The sequence below is a fragment of the Polypterus senegalus genome, chromosome 2 (genome assembly GCF_016835505.1).
Source record: "Polypterus senegalus isolate Bchr_013 chromosome 2, ASM1683550v1, whole genome shotgun sequence".
NCBI lineage: Eukaryota > Metazoa > Chordata > Cladistia > Polypteriformes > Polypteridae > Polypterus > Polypterus senegalus.
Genome location: NC_053155.1, coordinates 119,292,389 through 119,311,045, shown reverse-complemented (window position 1 = coordinate 119,311,045; position 18,657 = coordinate 119,292,389). Strand labels below are relative to the sequence as shown.

The window sequence follows — 18,657 nt, the reverse complement described above, 5'->3', positions numbered from 1 at the left end:
ATTCAACACAATAGTAAAAATGATAAGGCAAAATTCAAGAATAGATTAAGGATATTGTTCAAATACATCGAAAACAAAGTAGAAACTAGTTAACATAAATGAAAAACAGCAATATCTCATCATCAGGTAATTGTAGAACCATGACCAGATTGTAGAAAAGGAGTCAGATAAGCTGGACACAGTCAGAGTCCTGGAGACCTCAGCCAACAAGCCACCTTCCTCTTATTGGTCATTCTACAGCTGAGTCATTGCTGGGCTGACCAATCTGATGAGAGGACCATTCTACCCAATAATTCCAGTGCTCTGTTATCTGAGTCGACTTTTCCATAGGTAGGCAAACAACTTGGTAGCAGAGCAATGGAAACAAGTGCCAAATGAGATTACTTAAAGGAGATACAGTACATAATAGGCAAGGGTTAGTAACAGTCTATGAATATTACTAATATTTTAGTACTAGTACTATTTGCACTGCTGATCAGCTGCTCTGCTCAGGGTGTGCTAAACTGAAGTAGTGAGTCTTCAGCTGGGATTTAAAAGCTGAGACTGAAGGGGCACCTATTGCAGTAGCAGACAAGATATTACACATCTTCGGGGCCCTCTATCCTTCCACATTGTCTACTTTCTGTGTATTCTTTTGATCTGGATACGACCCTCTACCTTTGTGAGAGTGCTTTGCCTTTGTACGGAAAGTGCCACTTATTCTCCAGCATTATAGAGAAACTTGAAAACATATGTCATTAAACCAAGTGCTCTATATAGGTGTATAAGACGATGGGGGCAAACAGATCCTGTGCAGTGTAAATGCCCTGAAAAAACAAACAAACAAGCAGTCAAAAAATTCACCACTATAATAGTTCAATTCCAAATCTGCTTTGTTGGTATTATCTGTTAGTTGTGTTTGATGAATATACAAGTAACACTTTCTTGAGAGTTTTTACTTACTGTATACTGGAAAAACAGCAGGGTCTAAAATGCCAGCTTTGATCTGCTTCCTGGCGTTAGCAGAAAAGCAATGTTAGAGGATAATGCCAATGAGATGACTAGCTCCAAGAAGACAATACATTGAATTGTTTGTTTTTACAAAGTGTTTTTCCACTTATAAGTCCAGCACGTTATGCACTAATTATGTCCACAGTGTAGTTGATATAGCACAAGATGACATATAACAAAAAACAAAACATGATGGTAAAACACCAACAGAAAAGAGCCATTCAGTATGTACAAAGACATTGCAGCCAAACCAAGGAAGGAGTCTGATCCAAACATCAGTTAAATAGGTTTTATTTTGACACATGTACACGGGCCTTGCCAGCTAAAACTGCACTCTGGTTTATAAATAGTACGTCAACATCATGATCACAAAACTGTAATTCATGTAAACTTTATGTAACTTAAATAATTCAGTTTGTCTGCATTGTTGGGGGTGGCTCACAAGAGCAGTATTTTCATTTTTTTTATTCAATCCCCACCCATTTCCTTTCAGATTCTGTGTTGACAAAAATTGCAGTGAGCCTAAGCTATCCTGAGATTAACAGAGTTACAATAAAATAATTCTAAGGAGAACAAAGTACAAAAAAAGAAGAATTTTTGTTCTCACAAATACAGTACAATACAGAAGATTACTGTATATTTGAGACAATAGGAACAAAATACAATCACAAAACACAAAAGATTTTTAGCCATCCTGAGCCCTACCACAGTTCTTGGCTGTTTCTACCTAATAAAATGCATTCATGAAGTTCATTTACCTGCTTCTTTACACCTTCCAGTGTTCTCTCCTTCCTTTGGCATTTTTCTTCCTGTTAGAACACAACTCCTGCCTCTCATACCACTTCTGTTCTTAAGCTCATCTAAAGTGTGGCCAGAATTAGCTTTTAAACCCCAGCAGGTATTTACTTGTAAGAAAACCCCGGGGATCACCTCTGTGATTGAGGTGGGGGCTAAGTGGCCTGGAGTGCCATCTAGTGGGCATCTAGTTGGAAAAGGTTAGCCACAAAGCTAAAATAATATTTTCATTTGTAATTGGGAAATGAAGAGTATTCAAATAAGAAATCATAGCAGAATTTTAAACCATGCCAAAAGGCCAATACCATAAAAGTCAATTAAAAAAAGCAAATGTCTATGCACTTTTTTTGTTTAACTAGTGAAAAAATTAAATTTACTTTTTTTAGAAAGTGTTTGTGATACAAATGTGTGCTGCCGTCTTTAATAAAACTGATGTGATGATGGCATAGGTTTTACCCACCTGACTTCACATGCCACTCCCACGTGTCTGGCAGTAGGCGTCATTACTACAAAAAATATATTAACACTTATGCCCAAAAATTGTAAAAAGGCAGTGTGAAAAATAACAATATTTAAAAATATGAAAGCAATATTTGAAAACATTTTTAAATTAATTAAACATAATCAAAATATAATCCTAAATTTGGGCACCTATTCTTAACAGCTCTAACTGGCCCTACTGTTTTGATCTGCAACTCAGGTTCTGTGTACTCTGTACATGTGATAATAATGACTTTATAAACCTATAATCGTACTGTACTCATTCACAGGAGAGAGTAAATGAAATGATACAGACTGGGAGATACATTTGCAAAAAAAAAAAGAGAAACAAGCTGATGTCAAAATCGAGAATCAAGCCAGTCTTTTTTCAGTAAAAGAAACAATAATCAAAAACAGGATGTTGTGAATAGTCAGTTTCAGTGTTTCTGAGATAGTATCATACTACCAGTGGATAAAGACAAGACTGCCTAGTAAGAAACTAGGAGGAGACAATCCTGAGGTCTAAATGGTATCTCAGTGAACAGCCAAATAAGACCACTACCAAGATTAACTAATATGCAGCTAACCTTGTTTTGACTTCATGTTTCTCCTCAGTTTACTTAGCTGGCCCTCTGATTACCAGTTCATGGCGTTGTGCTGGCAATTAATGTCTTGCCCTCTCTCATTTAACGCAGTATTGCTACACATTTCTCTCGATTTAAAGAGACAGAGCATGGGGAAGAAATTACATTCTCATGTAAGCTTAATAAAAATAATTGCAAAGCCCATGCATCCCTTGTTTTTTTTTTAGTGGCATTGAGTTAAATATTCTGTATTTGTATCATGCTATACTTCATTTCAAAAATAAATATAAAATTTGGTTTCCATATGCTGTTAATGGCATATAGTAGCTTTTTCAAGTCTGTGACACTCTGCCTGAGGAATGAAAAATTGATCTTGTAGCATTGCTCACTTGCAGCGAGACAGTTAAACTTGCTCACAAGGTAGTGTAACTTACCACCCCCTTTTCTGACTCCAAGAAGCACACTGCAATGCACTTCGTCTTAGTGTTGGCCCGCTGCTTGTTGGTCTTATTAACATAAATACATACTAAGACCAGATCAGCATGGGATCATCACGAGAGCTGCAACTGACCCAAAGGGTTTTAGGTTTTCATCTGCAAGATCAAATCATCAAAAGCAATGTGCACCCCAAGGGATTTGAGGTGGGTTACTATGGTAACGAAAGATGCTGAAGGTCCAAAAATAATTGTGCTCAATTGAAAACAAACATTTAGTCACAATAACATGTTAAAAAGTTATAACTTCATCCACTTAGTTCCAATTCAAAAACTAGTGTTAAAATCGGATTTCATGCGTCAAAAAAATTTAACTAATCAGCCTGGCCATTATATGAGTAGCAGAGAGCTACTGCTGCTACCTATACTTTTGGGGGGCGTCAACATCATTAAATAGTATCTTTCCATCATTCTATTATTTCCATAAAGGTGCATACCACTACATATTATTTGTAGTGTTTTATTAGTAGCGCACACCACTAGGGCTTCGAATGGCCTGATTGCTGTCCTGTGCTATGGAAAGCTAGCTACCTTACCAATAAATTTAAAAATCTTTAATATTTCATATCCATTGCCTTATGAGGATCCTCAGTGATGTCCGTAAACTTCTTCTCAGTATCCTCATGTATCTCAACCCCTCTTGATGGCATGGTAGTGTAGGGGTATGTCCTATAGCCTCATGGATTCTGTATTTGAATCCTGCACCAGGCAGTTATCTCTGTGGAGTGTTCTTCTCCATGTCTGTGTGCATTTTCATGAGGTTTTCCTACCACATCCCCAGCAGAGATGAAGGTTGAGTTAACTAAGGGATCTAAACTAGCCCAGTGTTAGTATGGGTGTGCGGGTATGAATGAGCTAGAATGTAGTGAACACTTGTTGCCTTTGCAAAGTGTTGGGTGGGCCAACCAGGTCACTCCCTTTATTCTACCTGTAAACAAATTAAATAGGTGCTCGATGGTTCCTTAGACCCAAATGCATGACAATTATTTTTATATATTTATTTATTTATTGTATTTATTTTTTTGTAGTATGCATTCTCATATATCTATACATCTGTAATTACAAATAAAAGTTTTAACGTGCTTTAATGTAGGAACAGTATTAGTCTAAATAAAGGAAGTCAGTCTTACATAATGTAAATACTTTTTATAAAATATAAAGACCTTATCATTCATTAATTCATTCATATTTAAATAACCACTAGATCGGGAGTCAAGGGTCCACAGAAGACTATAGTCAATGGGATAGACATGACACACATTAAAGTAACACACAAACACCAATCGATCTGGCAGCTTGGACTGGACTGTTCAAGAAAATGAAAGTCCTGAGAGAAAATCCACATTCCCTGCTGCACTACTGAAACATGATCACTCATTATTGATTAATCATTGTGTAGAAATAGTCATTTAAATGCCCAACTCTAGGTGTTAGTGTTGTTTTTCGAGGATAAGAAATTAATTCAAGCTAGATGAAAATGATCTATAATGTAAGTTCAATCTTGCTTTTTAATCTTATTTTTTTCATTATTTTTTATATATTGAACAAGTCTTATATGAGATTCAAACTGACCTTCTGAAAAACTGGAAAGATAGTGTCAGATGAAGCAAATACTGTAATTGCTGATCATTCTGTTGCAGAGTAACAGCTTTGCTTTTACAGGAATACCATGCGAATGTTTCTAAAACAAAGGCCATCTCGGACTTTCTTGTGATCTTGGAACACAGGTCATTTCCTGCAGATTTCCTGCTCTGTTACAAAAAAAAATCTTATAGCTAAAGCCGGCAATTGCCAACATATCAGTCTGGCAGAATTAGTTTTCAAGACTGTATCACACAGTGTTTAGATAAGTAGAAGCTAAGTATAACAGTGATAGCTAGGACAGTTTCAGTTTTCTTATTGCAGGACATCAGTATGGCACGTAACACCTGCAAATGAGTGTGAAGTCTAGAAAGGAAGTGTTGCTCCACAGGGGCAAGCTGTAATCAATAATTCTTCAGTTGCGTTTCCTGCTGTTGAAGAGAAGGAAGCTTCATGTGAAGTAGCCCAAGTGGGTCTGGAGCATCTTAATAAATTAGGAGTCATCACACAGAGCAAGTAAGCTTCAAGTTTCTAAAACACTGAGGAAGTGTACTTTAATTAAAATAGCTAGAAGGTACTATGCATTTCTACTAAGGATTCTTTAAATATGGATTGCATGGTGGCATTGTGATTGCTGCATTCAAATTCCAGTTTGGGTAGAGTTCCACCCAGCTTAACTTGGGTTTAGTCAGGGTGCCCATATTTTCTTCCACAGTCCAGATATGTTAGATGAAATGACTACAGTTCAAGTGATTGAGTGTGTAAGAATAGGAGTTCCATTTGATGGACCAGCATCCCAATGGGAACTGTTCTTGTTTTAAGATCTAGTTCACTAGGATAAGCTCTAACTCAGTCTCCCAGTAATAGAAAAAGTGGTTTAGTAAATGTGTGGATCCCCTTGGTGTTCACTCTTTTTAAAAATACTAATATGTTATTTTGTAATGATAATGGTAATATAACTATGAAATGATATGTGACAGTGTGATAACAAGTAACTATACATGCACAACTAATGAAGTTGATTACAAAGTAATTAAAATCCATCTGTTATTTAATTTATATTAGTTGGTAACACTTTTTTTTACTTTTTAGAGATAATGGGAGTGTTTTTGATGTTATTATATGGTGTCCTATTTTGGCAAACTGATTTATACCTTTGTCTTCAAAGCATCCCCCCTTAGTGAAGCTGATATAAACGTCAATATTAGCATCCTCCACTTAATCTACTTTAGGGTTGTAAGGGGTTAACAGGGGCCACCAGGCATTGATAGTACAATGCATTTATAAGCTCATCTGTTTAGGCAATATGGGAGAATGCAAAATCAAGTGCCATTACTGACCGTGATAGGGGATTTGTAGTTCTCATAGAGCAATGAAGCTTATCGATGAGTTTCTGTTCAAGTTTCAGAAAGGAACTATGAATCTTAAATTAGTGCAAAAGACATAACTTATAGTACCCCTTCTCTGCCTTTTCACACTTAAGAAGCATAATGCATCATATTCTGTGGTTAATATGTCATTGAATTTTTGGAATCTAATGTTTTTATGTCAAAATGGATGGAAGTGTTGCATATACATATTGTATCTAACCTACGCTTAGCCATGTAAATGGAATATATTTTTTTTTTCATTGCTGTACTTTTGTGGGGTTTTTTTTGCATCTTTTACTTACTTTTAGGGTCTACTTCCTCAGACATAAGGGAGTAAGCAAAATGAATCTGCTTGGTAAGTGTGCCCTAGATAATGGATACATTTTGTGCATGGTTTAATAGAGTGTGAAGGCAGGTTTTAAAGATTTTTGAGGTTAACAGATCTTTGTGCATTACAAAAGAATTTATTTCTAATATACTGCATATCAAGTGTGTTGGGTAGCACAGTAGTACAGTAGTGAGCACACAGGCCCAGGTTCTCTTGGTTTCATATCAGTGTGTGTATTTGTAGTTTGTACAGTCTACATGTCTGTATGAGTTTTTCTTTCAGTACTTTAGTTGTCAAAACATACTCCAAATTTGCACAAAGTAGAGTAATCAGTGACTCTAAATTTGCACCACTTATACTGCCATGACATGAATAAAGTGTCACCCCTGCCCTAGGCTTGTTCCTTTCTGTTTAATTAGTGCTACAGAAATGGGCTCAGGTCCCCATGAATTTGATTAAGCAGATAATTGATGGGCAAATGGACTATGTGTTTTAGCTGGTGTTGATTGTGAAATGAAAGCTTTAATTAAGTCCAGTCTGGAAAAAAATAAACTTTTTTCTGAAATTAAAAACTCAGCTTACAGTTTGGGAATTTTTATATCTAGAGTAATCAGCAACAGGAATTCTGGTTTCAGCCATTGCAGTTGCCACTGTTGCTTCTGTGATTTTCTGAAACAAACAAAGCAGGAAATTCAGTCCACAATCTGTAGCTCTGTAGTGCTGATGTTTTGCTTGTCACTTACTTGTTTTTACTCATATATGAGGAGCTGTAAAAAGCCCAGGGTCCTAGAAACAATTGAAATTGTCATAAAAAAAAATTGAAATGTAAAGATGTCAGGTAATTGAAAGGAACCAATCTGGGCATCACACTCTTAGGAGGATTCGTTTTGTCAACGTGCGCTTGTGTATTAGCAATGGGAGAAAAAGTAAAAGGGAAACCATTTTGCCGATGTTAGCGGCTAAGCGACTTTGTCTTTCTTCTGAGGTTTCATTTTGCTGACGTGCTGGCCTCAATTGTGTTATTATAAGCAAATTTTCTGTTTCCTCTGAGGAGGAGCCCTTAACCCGACTCCACCTTTTCCACACATAGACGTTTATATATAAGATTAAGGCATTAATACTGAAAACTGATAGATTAAGATATAATTTTTTATTGACTAAGACATTCAAAACTAATAGATTAAGTAATATTTTGTAATGTACAAACAAATATAACTACAACCCCCCTTTTTTTTAGTATATCACATCTTAATTTAGTATATCCATTTACTTTCTGTAAGGAATCCTATGAATCCTTCTGTCACATCAGATTGTACATAGGGATTCAACAGTATAAATGGACAAGTGACAAACATGAATAATATGTTGTCTCAGGTGCTCTGTGTGCTTTTTTGTTAGGCGTTACAAGGATAGTGTAGGAGTTGATGCAAGCTTGAAAGAATTGGCAGCTATATTCATGGAAATATGAAACGCAAAACATGCATTTGAAGTAAACGATGCGTCACAAAAGGACAGCCATTAAGAAAGCTGATAACAAGGAGACACTGGAGATGTAAATTTCGGTACTCAAAACACCCAAATCAACAAATCTGTCTAGCAATACCAGTAGACGCACAGTTGAAGCTACACAACATTCACCTTCTTACTGCACATCTAAGCAAGTAACTAAAGAAATGTAACATTACTGTCTAATTGGGAATGTAAGTGAGCCATAACAGAATTCCAGCAGCATTTTAACATGTTGTATATCCGTTGACCACAATTCGTATCTAGACTGTGTTTGCTGTTGTTATGTCATATACTGGCGCAATACTTAAAATGACTGAAAGATAATGTAGCAGAGAGAGACATTTTTCAAATGTGTGGAGCCCAGTAGGTGCGGTGGTCTACATGCATGTGTCTTTCTATCTCTACTATTGCAGTTCTCATTACACATGCAAATTGATTATTAAGCTTCAATTACCTGGTGCTGCTGAGATCCTGAATGGATAACAACAATTCCAGTATCTTTCGCTCTCTCTCCCTGAAAGTCGAACTGCATTTTAAAACACACAGACTGGAGAAACTGGTGATACTGGTATGTTAGGAAGAAGCACTGTGGGTGTAGCTTTTGCAATGCAGGATTTTGCCTGTGTCCATGTGCCCATGAGAATGTCCTTGAGTGTGCTGATGCCCTTTTAAATAATGTTTTATCCTGCTATAAACATCCTTTCTCCATCCATCCATTATCCAACCCGCTATATCCTAACTACAGGGTCATGGGGGTCTGCTGGAGCCAATCCCAGCCAACACAGGGCGCAAGGCAGGAAACAAACCCTGGGCAGGGCGCCAGCCCACCACAGCATCCTTTCTCTTTTTTCCCCAGTTATAAAGTTAAATGACCAACCTAATTTTATCTCATCTTGATCGTGAAGTTCTGCATGTTTTGATTTGCTCCAATGCTGACTCCCTGCGGCCTAGAATATAAAAACTGGTTCAGAAGGATTTGGATGAATTGAATGTATTTTGTGCTTTTTATTCATTTTTTTATTGTGATATGAGTAATGGCCTCATAGATTAAACTTTTTGCAAAACATGCTAAAAATGTAATTAAAATGTATTCAGTGATAAACTGAAGATAACGAGAAATGCATTGTTAAGGATAACAGGTTCTAACCTTTAAAGACAGAAAAATATATACCATATATACCATACAATAAATCATTAAAAGCTGTAACTGAAAACAGAAGTGCAATTACAGTACTGGGAATCCAAGCCTTAATGGTCAAGGCTTTCCTTTAGAATAAATCACTCAAAAATGATGTTTTATTTTTAGCTTTACATAGCCTAGATTATTCCTTAATTAATTTTAGATTTTTTCATGAAGCATAAATGTTTATAAGCAGCATGGTGGCGTGTTGGACAGTGTTTCTAACTAAGTATCTTGTTCATTGTTGTGATAGATAGATAGATAGATAGATAGATAGATAGATAGATAGATAGATAGATAGATAGATAGAAATGTATTTGTCCCCAGAAGCTCTTTAAATAAATAAATAAATATACAGTGTATATACACATACTGGTGACACACTGAAGACACACCAGAATAACTAAAGAGGAAGAAAATTTTAAAAGAAAGAAAAAGCAAATTTCAGACTTGGCAGTCATAATCATAGTGAGGCATTATTCAGATATATTGCTGTTCATATAAATGAGCCCCCATAGTGTTTCTTGACACACTTCTGCTTAAAAATCCGTTGGCTGAAAGTCCTCAGTGTTAGTGTGTCAGAGACAGGATGTGCAGCATTGTTCACAATGGCAGTCAATTTTGTTTTAACTCTCTCCTTTGCTTAGACATGTATATAGAGTGTGCGTCCCATGACTGACTCTACCCTTTTAAATTAGTTTCTTGATTCAGTGGGCCTCTCTTGAATTGATGTTACCAGCCAAGCACACCACAGCATAGAAAATCACACTACCCACATTAAAAGAATGCAGTGTCCTAAGAAAAATGCACCTGCTCTTCCCTGTCTTATATATCTCCTCTGTGTTCTAAGACCACTCCAGCATGTCATTGATGTGAACCCCCAAGTACCTGTAGGAATGGACCACCTCTACATCCACTCCCTGAATAGTGACCAAACATAGAGGCTTTTTGCTGTGGTTAAACCAGTTCTTTAGATTTGCTGATGCTAAGATGCAGACAATTCTTTCATCACCAAGAAACAAAATTCTCCATCTGACTCATATACTCTCTCTTTTCCTTTTAATAATACACCCCTAAGTGCAGAATCTTTTGAAAATTTCTGCAAGTAGTAGGTTTTTTTATTTATAGAGGTATACAGATTAGAGAGAACTGGAGACAGGACTGTTCCTTGTGGTGCTCTGGTGTTGTTCTCATCTGTATTAAAGAGTATCACACACTGCGGTCTGCCTGACTAGAGGTTGCATAATCTCCCTGTGTCTGCCTGGGTTTTTTTTTCAGTCACTCAGTGGTTCCTTCCACATTCTTAAAGAAATACTGGTTAGGTCAGTTGGAAATTTCAGATTGGCCCTTTTTGGGTGGATTTGTGCCTAAGTGGGCCCTACAATGGACTGGCCCTCAGTCCAGAGCTGTTACTTGCCTTGCACTCAGTGCTGCAAGGATAGGCTCCAACCCTGAATTGGATTAAGTGCATTTGAGGGTTTCATGTACATTATTAATCTTCATTATGAATGTCGATATAACTTAAGTTCCTTGTTTTTAATACAGTTAACACTGATGAATCATAAAGTCAGTTAAGAACTTTAATGGTACAAATTAAATGTTACCGTGATAGTAGTCAGCATAGCTCACTGTGCTGAATTAAAATCAAAATCTTTGCTGGGCTCTGGTTTTCACCAGATGAGTTTTAGTATTAATTTTAAATACATTTCTAAAATGTCTTAAGCAGACAGATTATCAATCATTCTGTGTTGTCAATCACACCATTAACAGTGATCACTTACGGGTACCATTGTGATAAGATGCCCATTAAAATATTCATTATAGAATTTCTTAAGACCTAAATTAATATAACAACATGTTGTATATTTTAGGTTATGCAATATATAATATGCACCTGTAACATATTTTCAATTTATGATATATTTGTGTAAAGATTATGTACATAGTGGTTTTGGTGGATGTAAACCTTTTTTCTCCTTTTAACTAATATAGTGTTTTGCCATTTTTATATTTTTATAATTTTAATAGATTGCTTCAAGACAATTCATGAGATTAGGTTCAGAGGTCATTATGTCAATGGAGAAATCAAGCAGTGCAATAGCCAGCATGGGCATGGGTAGATGATGTAAAGACAGCAACAGAAAGATTCATGAAGTAAGAAAGGATGCACATTTTCAAAGTTGCCTATGGGGAATTGAAGGCACCATGATAATCCATAAGTGTTAAGTGAGAACTGTGAGAGGCCATACATACAATGAATTGCTTATGACTTGGAAGAGTGGCAAGCACATGACAGGATGTATGAAATTAAGACTAATGATTGCGTTGATTTTCAAGGATCTAGCCTTTTGGATGCAGCCATAATATAGAGACTTTTTATATTTAAATTATATGTGTCATATTTTTTTATAGTTTTGATTAGAAGCAGAATGTTTCTCCACCAGCTTTCAAAGAAATAAAACGTCTGAATCAGACCTGCAATGTCAAAAGACTTTGTAAATCAAGTTTACTATGTATCCAAATCTCTTCACTAAAGGAAAAAGAAAATCACAGAGTAGGAAAGTGAATTGCTTCTGGCGGTTCTAGGAATGTTTGTTTAGGTTTGATAACATATCATCAGACAGTATTGCCCTGATGTGTTAAAAAACCATGCTGTTTACAACAGAACATTGCACTTACCGCATCATAAATTTAACGTGAATTCAGTCTATTTATAGGTGCTTTACTGAATTTGATGTTGTATTTTAAAGAATTTCAATTTATTTGAAAATTTGAAAGTATAATTATCTTTCACAGATTTGTTTGACTTTTTTGATAAATTCTGGTTAAAACGTGCAGTAATAAATTTATTCCATAAGATACTTCTTCATATTGAAACAGAACTGATGCCATTCAAATGTCTTTGAGAATCATTAAGGCGTGAGTTACAGTGTCTAAAGGTTGATGGTAAATATGTAATTGTAGTTGTAATTAAAAGCATTATCATCTATGTGTTCTTAGGGAAACAACTCCCAAAATGCAGCACCCCATCCATTCTTATAATTTTTGATTGTCCCATTTTTTTTATTTGGTTCTTCACTGGAATTTTAGTCCACAACCAATAATGAATAACTACAATCCATTATTGAATTCTGTGTTCTTTATCTAAAACAATGCAAACTATAAATAAGCAACAAAGTTACACCTTGAATAAAATATGAATATCATTGGACAAGAAAATAACATTGGATACATTGTTTTGAGCTCTTTCTCTATTATACAAAGCATTGAGACATCAGAATTTCTATTTTTTCAATTATTTGAAATTATCCTTTATATTCATTTTATCCTACTAGCACAAATATCTTTGTTACCAAGGGGAAGTCTGGCTTTTTACAGAAGCTCTTTCTAAACAAATAAATGCATAAATAGCTAAATAAATACATATACATGTACACACACACTATGGTTGGAACAAATACCAGAATGACTGAAAAGAAAAGAAACTTCTTCTTTGCCACTACCTCCAGGGGGTCCTGAGTTTGGCCCATAACTGAGCCTATTCTTTTAATTAACTTGTTGATTCAGTTGGCCTCTCTTGAAGTGATGTTACCAGCCCAGCACATCAGAGCATAGAGAATTGCAGTGGCCATCACAGAGTTACAGAAGATGTGAAGGATATCACTTCCCACATTAAAGGAACACAGTCCCCTATGGACAAAGAGCCTGCTTTGCCCATTCTTATATACAGTAGTTCCTCTGCCTATAATTTATGTGGACCCCAAAGTACTTGTAAGACTGCACCACCTTTAGATCCACTTCCTGAATAGTGATTGGATACAGAGGCTCTTTTGTGCAGTGAAAGTCAATAACCAGTTCTGATGTAAATTTTCAGACAGTTCTTTCTGCACCAAGAAACAAAGCTCTCCACCCGATTCCTATACTCTGTCTCATCACCCTTTTCAATACTCCTCATCAGTCCAGAATCACCTGAGAATTTATGCAAGTGACATGACCTGGTATTGTATTTATTGTCTGAGGTGTACAGAGTACTGGACTGTTCCTTGTGCTGCTCCAGTGTTGCCCACATCCATATCATAGATATATTTTTTGATATATTGCCTGACAGACAGTCCATTATACGATACACCATAAGCTCATCCTCCAGCATATCTCCGAGTTTACCCCTTACTAGGGATGGTTGGATGGTACTGAAGGCACTGGAGAAATCAAAAAACATAATCCTCATAGTGCTGCCATCTTTGTCCGCATGATAATAAGCCTTGTGGAGGAGAAAGTTAATTGCATCCTCCACTCCATTTTATGTCTGATAGGCAAACTGTATTAGGTCCAGGTGGTCTACCACAAGAAGACTCATATAGTTCATTTCTATCTGATTCCCTTGTGAATCTGATCCCTGCCTGGCTTCGTGGTTTGATTTTTGACTGCTCTCTTTTTTATCAGTGTGTAAGATGGTCCAATAAAAAAGTGAGCTTAGTAAAATAGCATAACCATAATGAATAACATATCTACAATAAAATTTATTTAAAATTATTGTATCAGCATAGTATATTGTTCTTATTGCCCAAACACAATGAATTATCCTGTATATTCAACTCTGCAACATTAGTGTCACAGCCAAATATAATGACTGCAAGCAATAACGAAATATAAAATAATATAACATTCTTAAATTCACATCATTCCTATTACTATCCCAATTCTGGCAGTCCTAAATGTAAGGCAGTTGCCAACCCCGGATGCCGTGCCATTCTATGGCAGTGGTCTCCTTATGTGCACATCCAATTTCACACAGGGCCAATTTATAATCTTCAATTACGCTAATGGGCTGTATGCTTATGAAATGATTAGTTTCAGAAACTGTGGATTTCTTTAAATCACATTTTTTAATCCTATAAAATGAGGAAACAAAATTGCCTACAATTTGCCTCTAAAATATCAGTTTCAAAAATTTTTCTTAGCAAAGCTATGGCTTAATTGAGAATCTATATATGTAATTCACTAAGGCAAGACAACCATGAAAAGCATGCCGGAAGGGGCGTGGATTCACTAAGCCGCCAAGTGAGACACCTATGGCGCACACAGGAAGGAGCCACGCCCACCAACTCCAAGACCATTGGATACGACGACAACTCGCAGGGCCACGCCCACCAACTCGGACGCGACGACACAGAAAAAATGGCGTCATTTATGTTCGTCTGTCATAGAGGCCACATGCAGTTCAGGTCGGGTTAATGTCATGTACCTCTGAGCTACGTTGACTGTTCATAGAGGCATGTTTCTCACGGAGGTGAATCACCATATGCAGCGTGTGAAACAGTTTGCGAGGGGTATCCCATGGGATCCTTAAAACAATCCTTTAAAACTGAGGTTAAAGCACAATGAAGGAATCAGTCTTTAAAAACCAATAAGCCTTGTGCCTCTGTTTCATTACCGTCTCACCTGCTTCACCAATGCAGGCCCTGCAACAGTCGAGACGCTCTGTCAGCAGCTGACCTTCTCTGTGCCTGACCGGTTCACACAGAGGCAGCGCAAGAGAAAGCCACGCCAGAGACAGACAGAGGCACACACACAGGCAGCTGGTGGGCGGCTCTCCGTGAGTTTCTCTTGCGAGCGGACACATGACCAGGCGGTGTGTATGCTTCGAGAACAAGGCTGGACGTGGCTTGCGACCGGGCACATGAGCAGGCAGTGTGTATGCTTCGAGTGCGAAGGTGGACGCGACAGGACCATCTAGGAAAAATCATGTCGTGGATGTGATTCACTGTATGCAGTGTGTAAAACAGTTTGTTTGTCGCAGATGTGAATCGCTGTATGCGGCGTGTAGAACAGTTTGCGAGGGTGTCCCTGTGTCTTTCCAGAAGTGTTCAACCATCAATAAATAATTATGCGGTATTTGTTATGCTGCGGGTTCACTATTGTGTTGTATTTTGCTCTCTCCAGAGTTCCATCTTTTCATTCACTTACTGTTGTATTCTCACACTAATCTGTTTTAGACAACCGTGTCTTTCCAGAAGTGTTTACCATTCAGTAAATAATTATGCATGAGATTGAGCGTGTGTCTAGGCGTGGGTAAGCCGTTGAACCCCATTCGGGCTGCAAACCGTGGAATTGCCACTAAGTGCGACTCATACGCTCCCACTGTTTTCGTCCCTACTCTTTGTACAAACCCCCTCCCACACGTTGACTGTTAATAGAGGCATGTTTCTCGTGGAGGTGAATCGCCATATGCAGCGTGTAAAACTGTTTGCGAGGGGTATCCCATGGGATCATTAAAACATTCCTTTACAACTGAGGTTAAAACACAATGAAGTGAGCAGTCTTTAAAAAACGAGTTTTGATTACGACGCGACGCGTGCAGCATGGCAAAGTGTTGTACACGCTATATACAGCAATTCGCATCCGCGACAAACATGCGTCTTCTTAGATGCTCCTGCACTTTGTACACACCCCCCTCCCACCTCGCTACGCCGCACGGACGATTGTGTGTTGGTTCGTTCCGTGCATTGTTACAATGTTGCTTTTCTTGCTGATTTATTACATTACCAATTTTGCAAATGTAAAATTTTCTCCCTGTACTTAAAAATTATTAAAAAAACTGGCCTGATTATGTGGCGTATGGTACGCCGCGGGTTTGCAAGTTCCTTATAATACACTCTGGAAAGATAATCCAGTCAATCTACTTGGCAAGGTATGTTTTATAATCAGTTATATCTTTATTACTTGATTTCACAAAGCTGTACAATTAGGTCATGGACATGATCCTCACTCACCATAATTGCATCACATGATCCTCAATCACCATAATCGCATTGTTTTAACTACAGAGAAATCTTAAATTTTCACTGTTTTAATGTATTTTTTGAAAATGATATTGAGGACAAGTGACAAGTAACATAGAACTTTGACCATACTTTATTATTTTGTGTTATGCATCAGTTTTAGATCAGAAGAGTGTGAGTCCAAATTTATCTTTGAAGACGATATTGCAATGCCTAAAATAATACACCATTATTCTTTTCTTGTATGAACCTCATAAGCTATAATGCAGAATTAATCAATTATTCATTTTACTTGAAATTGTGTGGATCTATTCATTTTTATCCCTACTGTATATATTTACTATTAAGTTACCATGATCTTTTCTGAAATGCAATTTCAATAAATATATTTTTCTGGATTGTATTAAGTTAATTTTTATTATTTAAATTTTCTAAAAATATTAATGTTATGAAAGTATAACTTATAAAGTGCTAAGAAGGCTTGTTTACATACTTGTAGTGCTGAATACAATTTGTATTATTAAATGCTTACTTTAATATCATGCATTTTTACCTAATCCTTTCTTACCTTAAACCTAGTAAATTCTAAGCATAGAAGGTTTACACTTAAATGATTTTTAAAGATGCAAAGCCGGCATAGTTATATTCAAACTTAAGCCTCTTGGGATGGCAACAGTGGAAGTGTATAAAATCTGGACAGTCTAGGCAGACATCTGCATCCTGCCACACATTGGTGTGTCACACATATTGAACATCAGCTCGCACCTGCCTCACCAGAGTCAGTGACTACAGCAGCTCGCTACAATCACCGCCCATATTTTTAAAAAAAATGTAACGCACATCATCAAGAAAAACAACATTGTTTTCAGACCCTCTTATCTCTTTGCTCCCAAATATCCTGTTTCTTCGAGTTGTGATAGCCAGAACCAATAGAAACCTCTTCCTGCCATTGGCTGACTTCATTTCCCAGCATTAGCACAATCTCATCCGCTCCAAACAACTCCAACAAACCTCAGCTCTTGCTTGGTCACCACCAAAAAAAAAAAATCAACTTATTTTTAAGAATTTCTCGATCAATTAACCAGATCGAGGATGGCCAGCACTATAAAGGTAAGAATACTCCTTTTGATTAAATCGTGCATGTCTGTTATTTTTGATCTGTGAACTCTCTCTTTCAGCACAGAAAGTTTTAAAAAGTTAAAGATAAGGTGGGATTGGGTAACACCCTTACTGCCACAACAGTAGTTCAAGATTTCCTTTTACACTGCCTTGTAAATTTCCTTTTTCCTTCTCAAACTGTCTACAAGGTTTAAAGTCTGTTAAGGTTTAGAGAAGTTTTCCTCATAGTTATTGCAAGTGGTTGGAAGAGTCTTGCGTTCTTTGGGGAAAATCTTTAAAAGATATTGGCATTGGATTTTATGAGATTTTTGGGGTTTTCAGATCTTGTTCCTTGGCTTATGTTGGATGTAAAAAAATACTAAAACGGAAATAGCATTTCTTATAATTACAAATATCATGGTTTGCCATGTATAGTCTTAAATGGAGAATAAACTAAGACTGTTATTATATTTTATAGTATATATACTGTATATGTTTATATATATACATATACTTTATATATATATATACATTTATATGTACAGTACAGTATTTAGCCTGTATATATATATATATATATATATATATATATATATATATATATATATATATATATATATAAATATATAAACGTCTTGATGCTGCATTTGGCGTATAATCCTTTTGAGTGAAATCATGATTATTTTAGGGTCATATACAGCCATTATATACCATCATAATGTCTTTATATAATTAAACACAGGTAGTTTTATTTAAAAGCTTTACCAATGTATTCTCCAAGTTAAATAATCATATCAATTATTTAGGGTGCAGAAAAACAAAACAAAAATGAATTCAATGCATAACGTGCAAAATTGATGTCTCATTTTAAAGGTATTTAAACTCTCAAAATGTTTGAGTGGAAATTTTCTGCCAACAGTAAATGACAAAAGTATTTTTAATCAAAAATAAAATTACAAAGAACAAGAACATACAAAGTGGCATAGAGGCACAGGCTGAGGAGACTTGAATCCCTGCTGGGCTGCTCATTGTATGGAGTTTGCTCATTTTCTCTTTCTTTGTATATTTTGCTATTTTGTGGATTTTGCACTGCATACCAGGCAACTCTAAACTGATTTGGCGTGGGAGTGGGCACTACAGTGAACTGGTACCTCATCAAGGGCTGATTTCTGCCCTGAGTCAATGGTACCAGACTGAGCTCCAGTTCTGCATTACCCACACTTAGAATATGTGCGGTCAGTGAAGAGAATTAGAATAGAATTAGAATTAGAATAGATATATCATGAATGAGAATAAAGTGTATCATACTGCTTAAAAGAACATTGTTCCATATTTAAGGAACCCAATATTTAAAAGTTCTTAATTGTTTAGAAAAGTTAGAGGCTCACCAACCAAGTTAGCATATTATATTTAAAAATTCTGTATGATTAGATTCATTTTAAAGCTGCTTTCTAAGAAAATTAGCT

At 36.4% G+C, this 18,657-nt stretch overlaps 1 protein-coding gene and 1 long non-coding RNA gene across 5 annotated transcripts in view; one reads left to right on the top strand and one right to left on the bottom strand.

Annotated features, from left to right (window-relative positions):
• LOC120523283 overlaps positions 1-1,821 on the bottom strand; it is a 31,498-nt gene extending 29,677 nt beyond the window's left edge. The window contains exon 1 of the long non-coding RNA XR_005632578.1: positions 1,749-1,821. This is a non-coding gene — a long non-coding RNA (uncharacterized LOC120523283). The remainder of the gene's footprint in view (positions 1-1,748) is intronic.
• erg (ETS transcription factor ERG) overlaps positions 1-18,657 on the top strand; it is a 289,025-nt gene that overhangs the window by 155,937 nt on the left and 114,431 nt on the right. Inside the window, exon 1 of one of the 4 annotated variants that reach the window (XM_039744466.1) lies at positions 16,929-17,203. The exons of the other annotated variants lie outside the window; for them this stretch is intronic. Coding sequence (XP_039600400.1) covers positions 17,186-17,203 — 18 coding nt within the window. The 5' untranslated portion in view covers positions 16,929-17,185. Of the gene's footprint in view, positions 1-16,928; positions 17,204-18,657 lie in introns of those variants that run through there. 4 annotated transcript variants of the gene reach the window in all.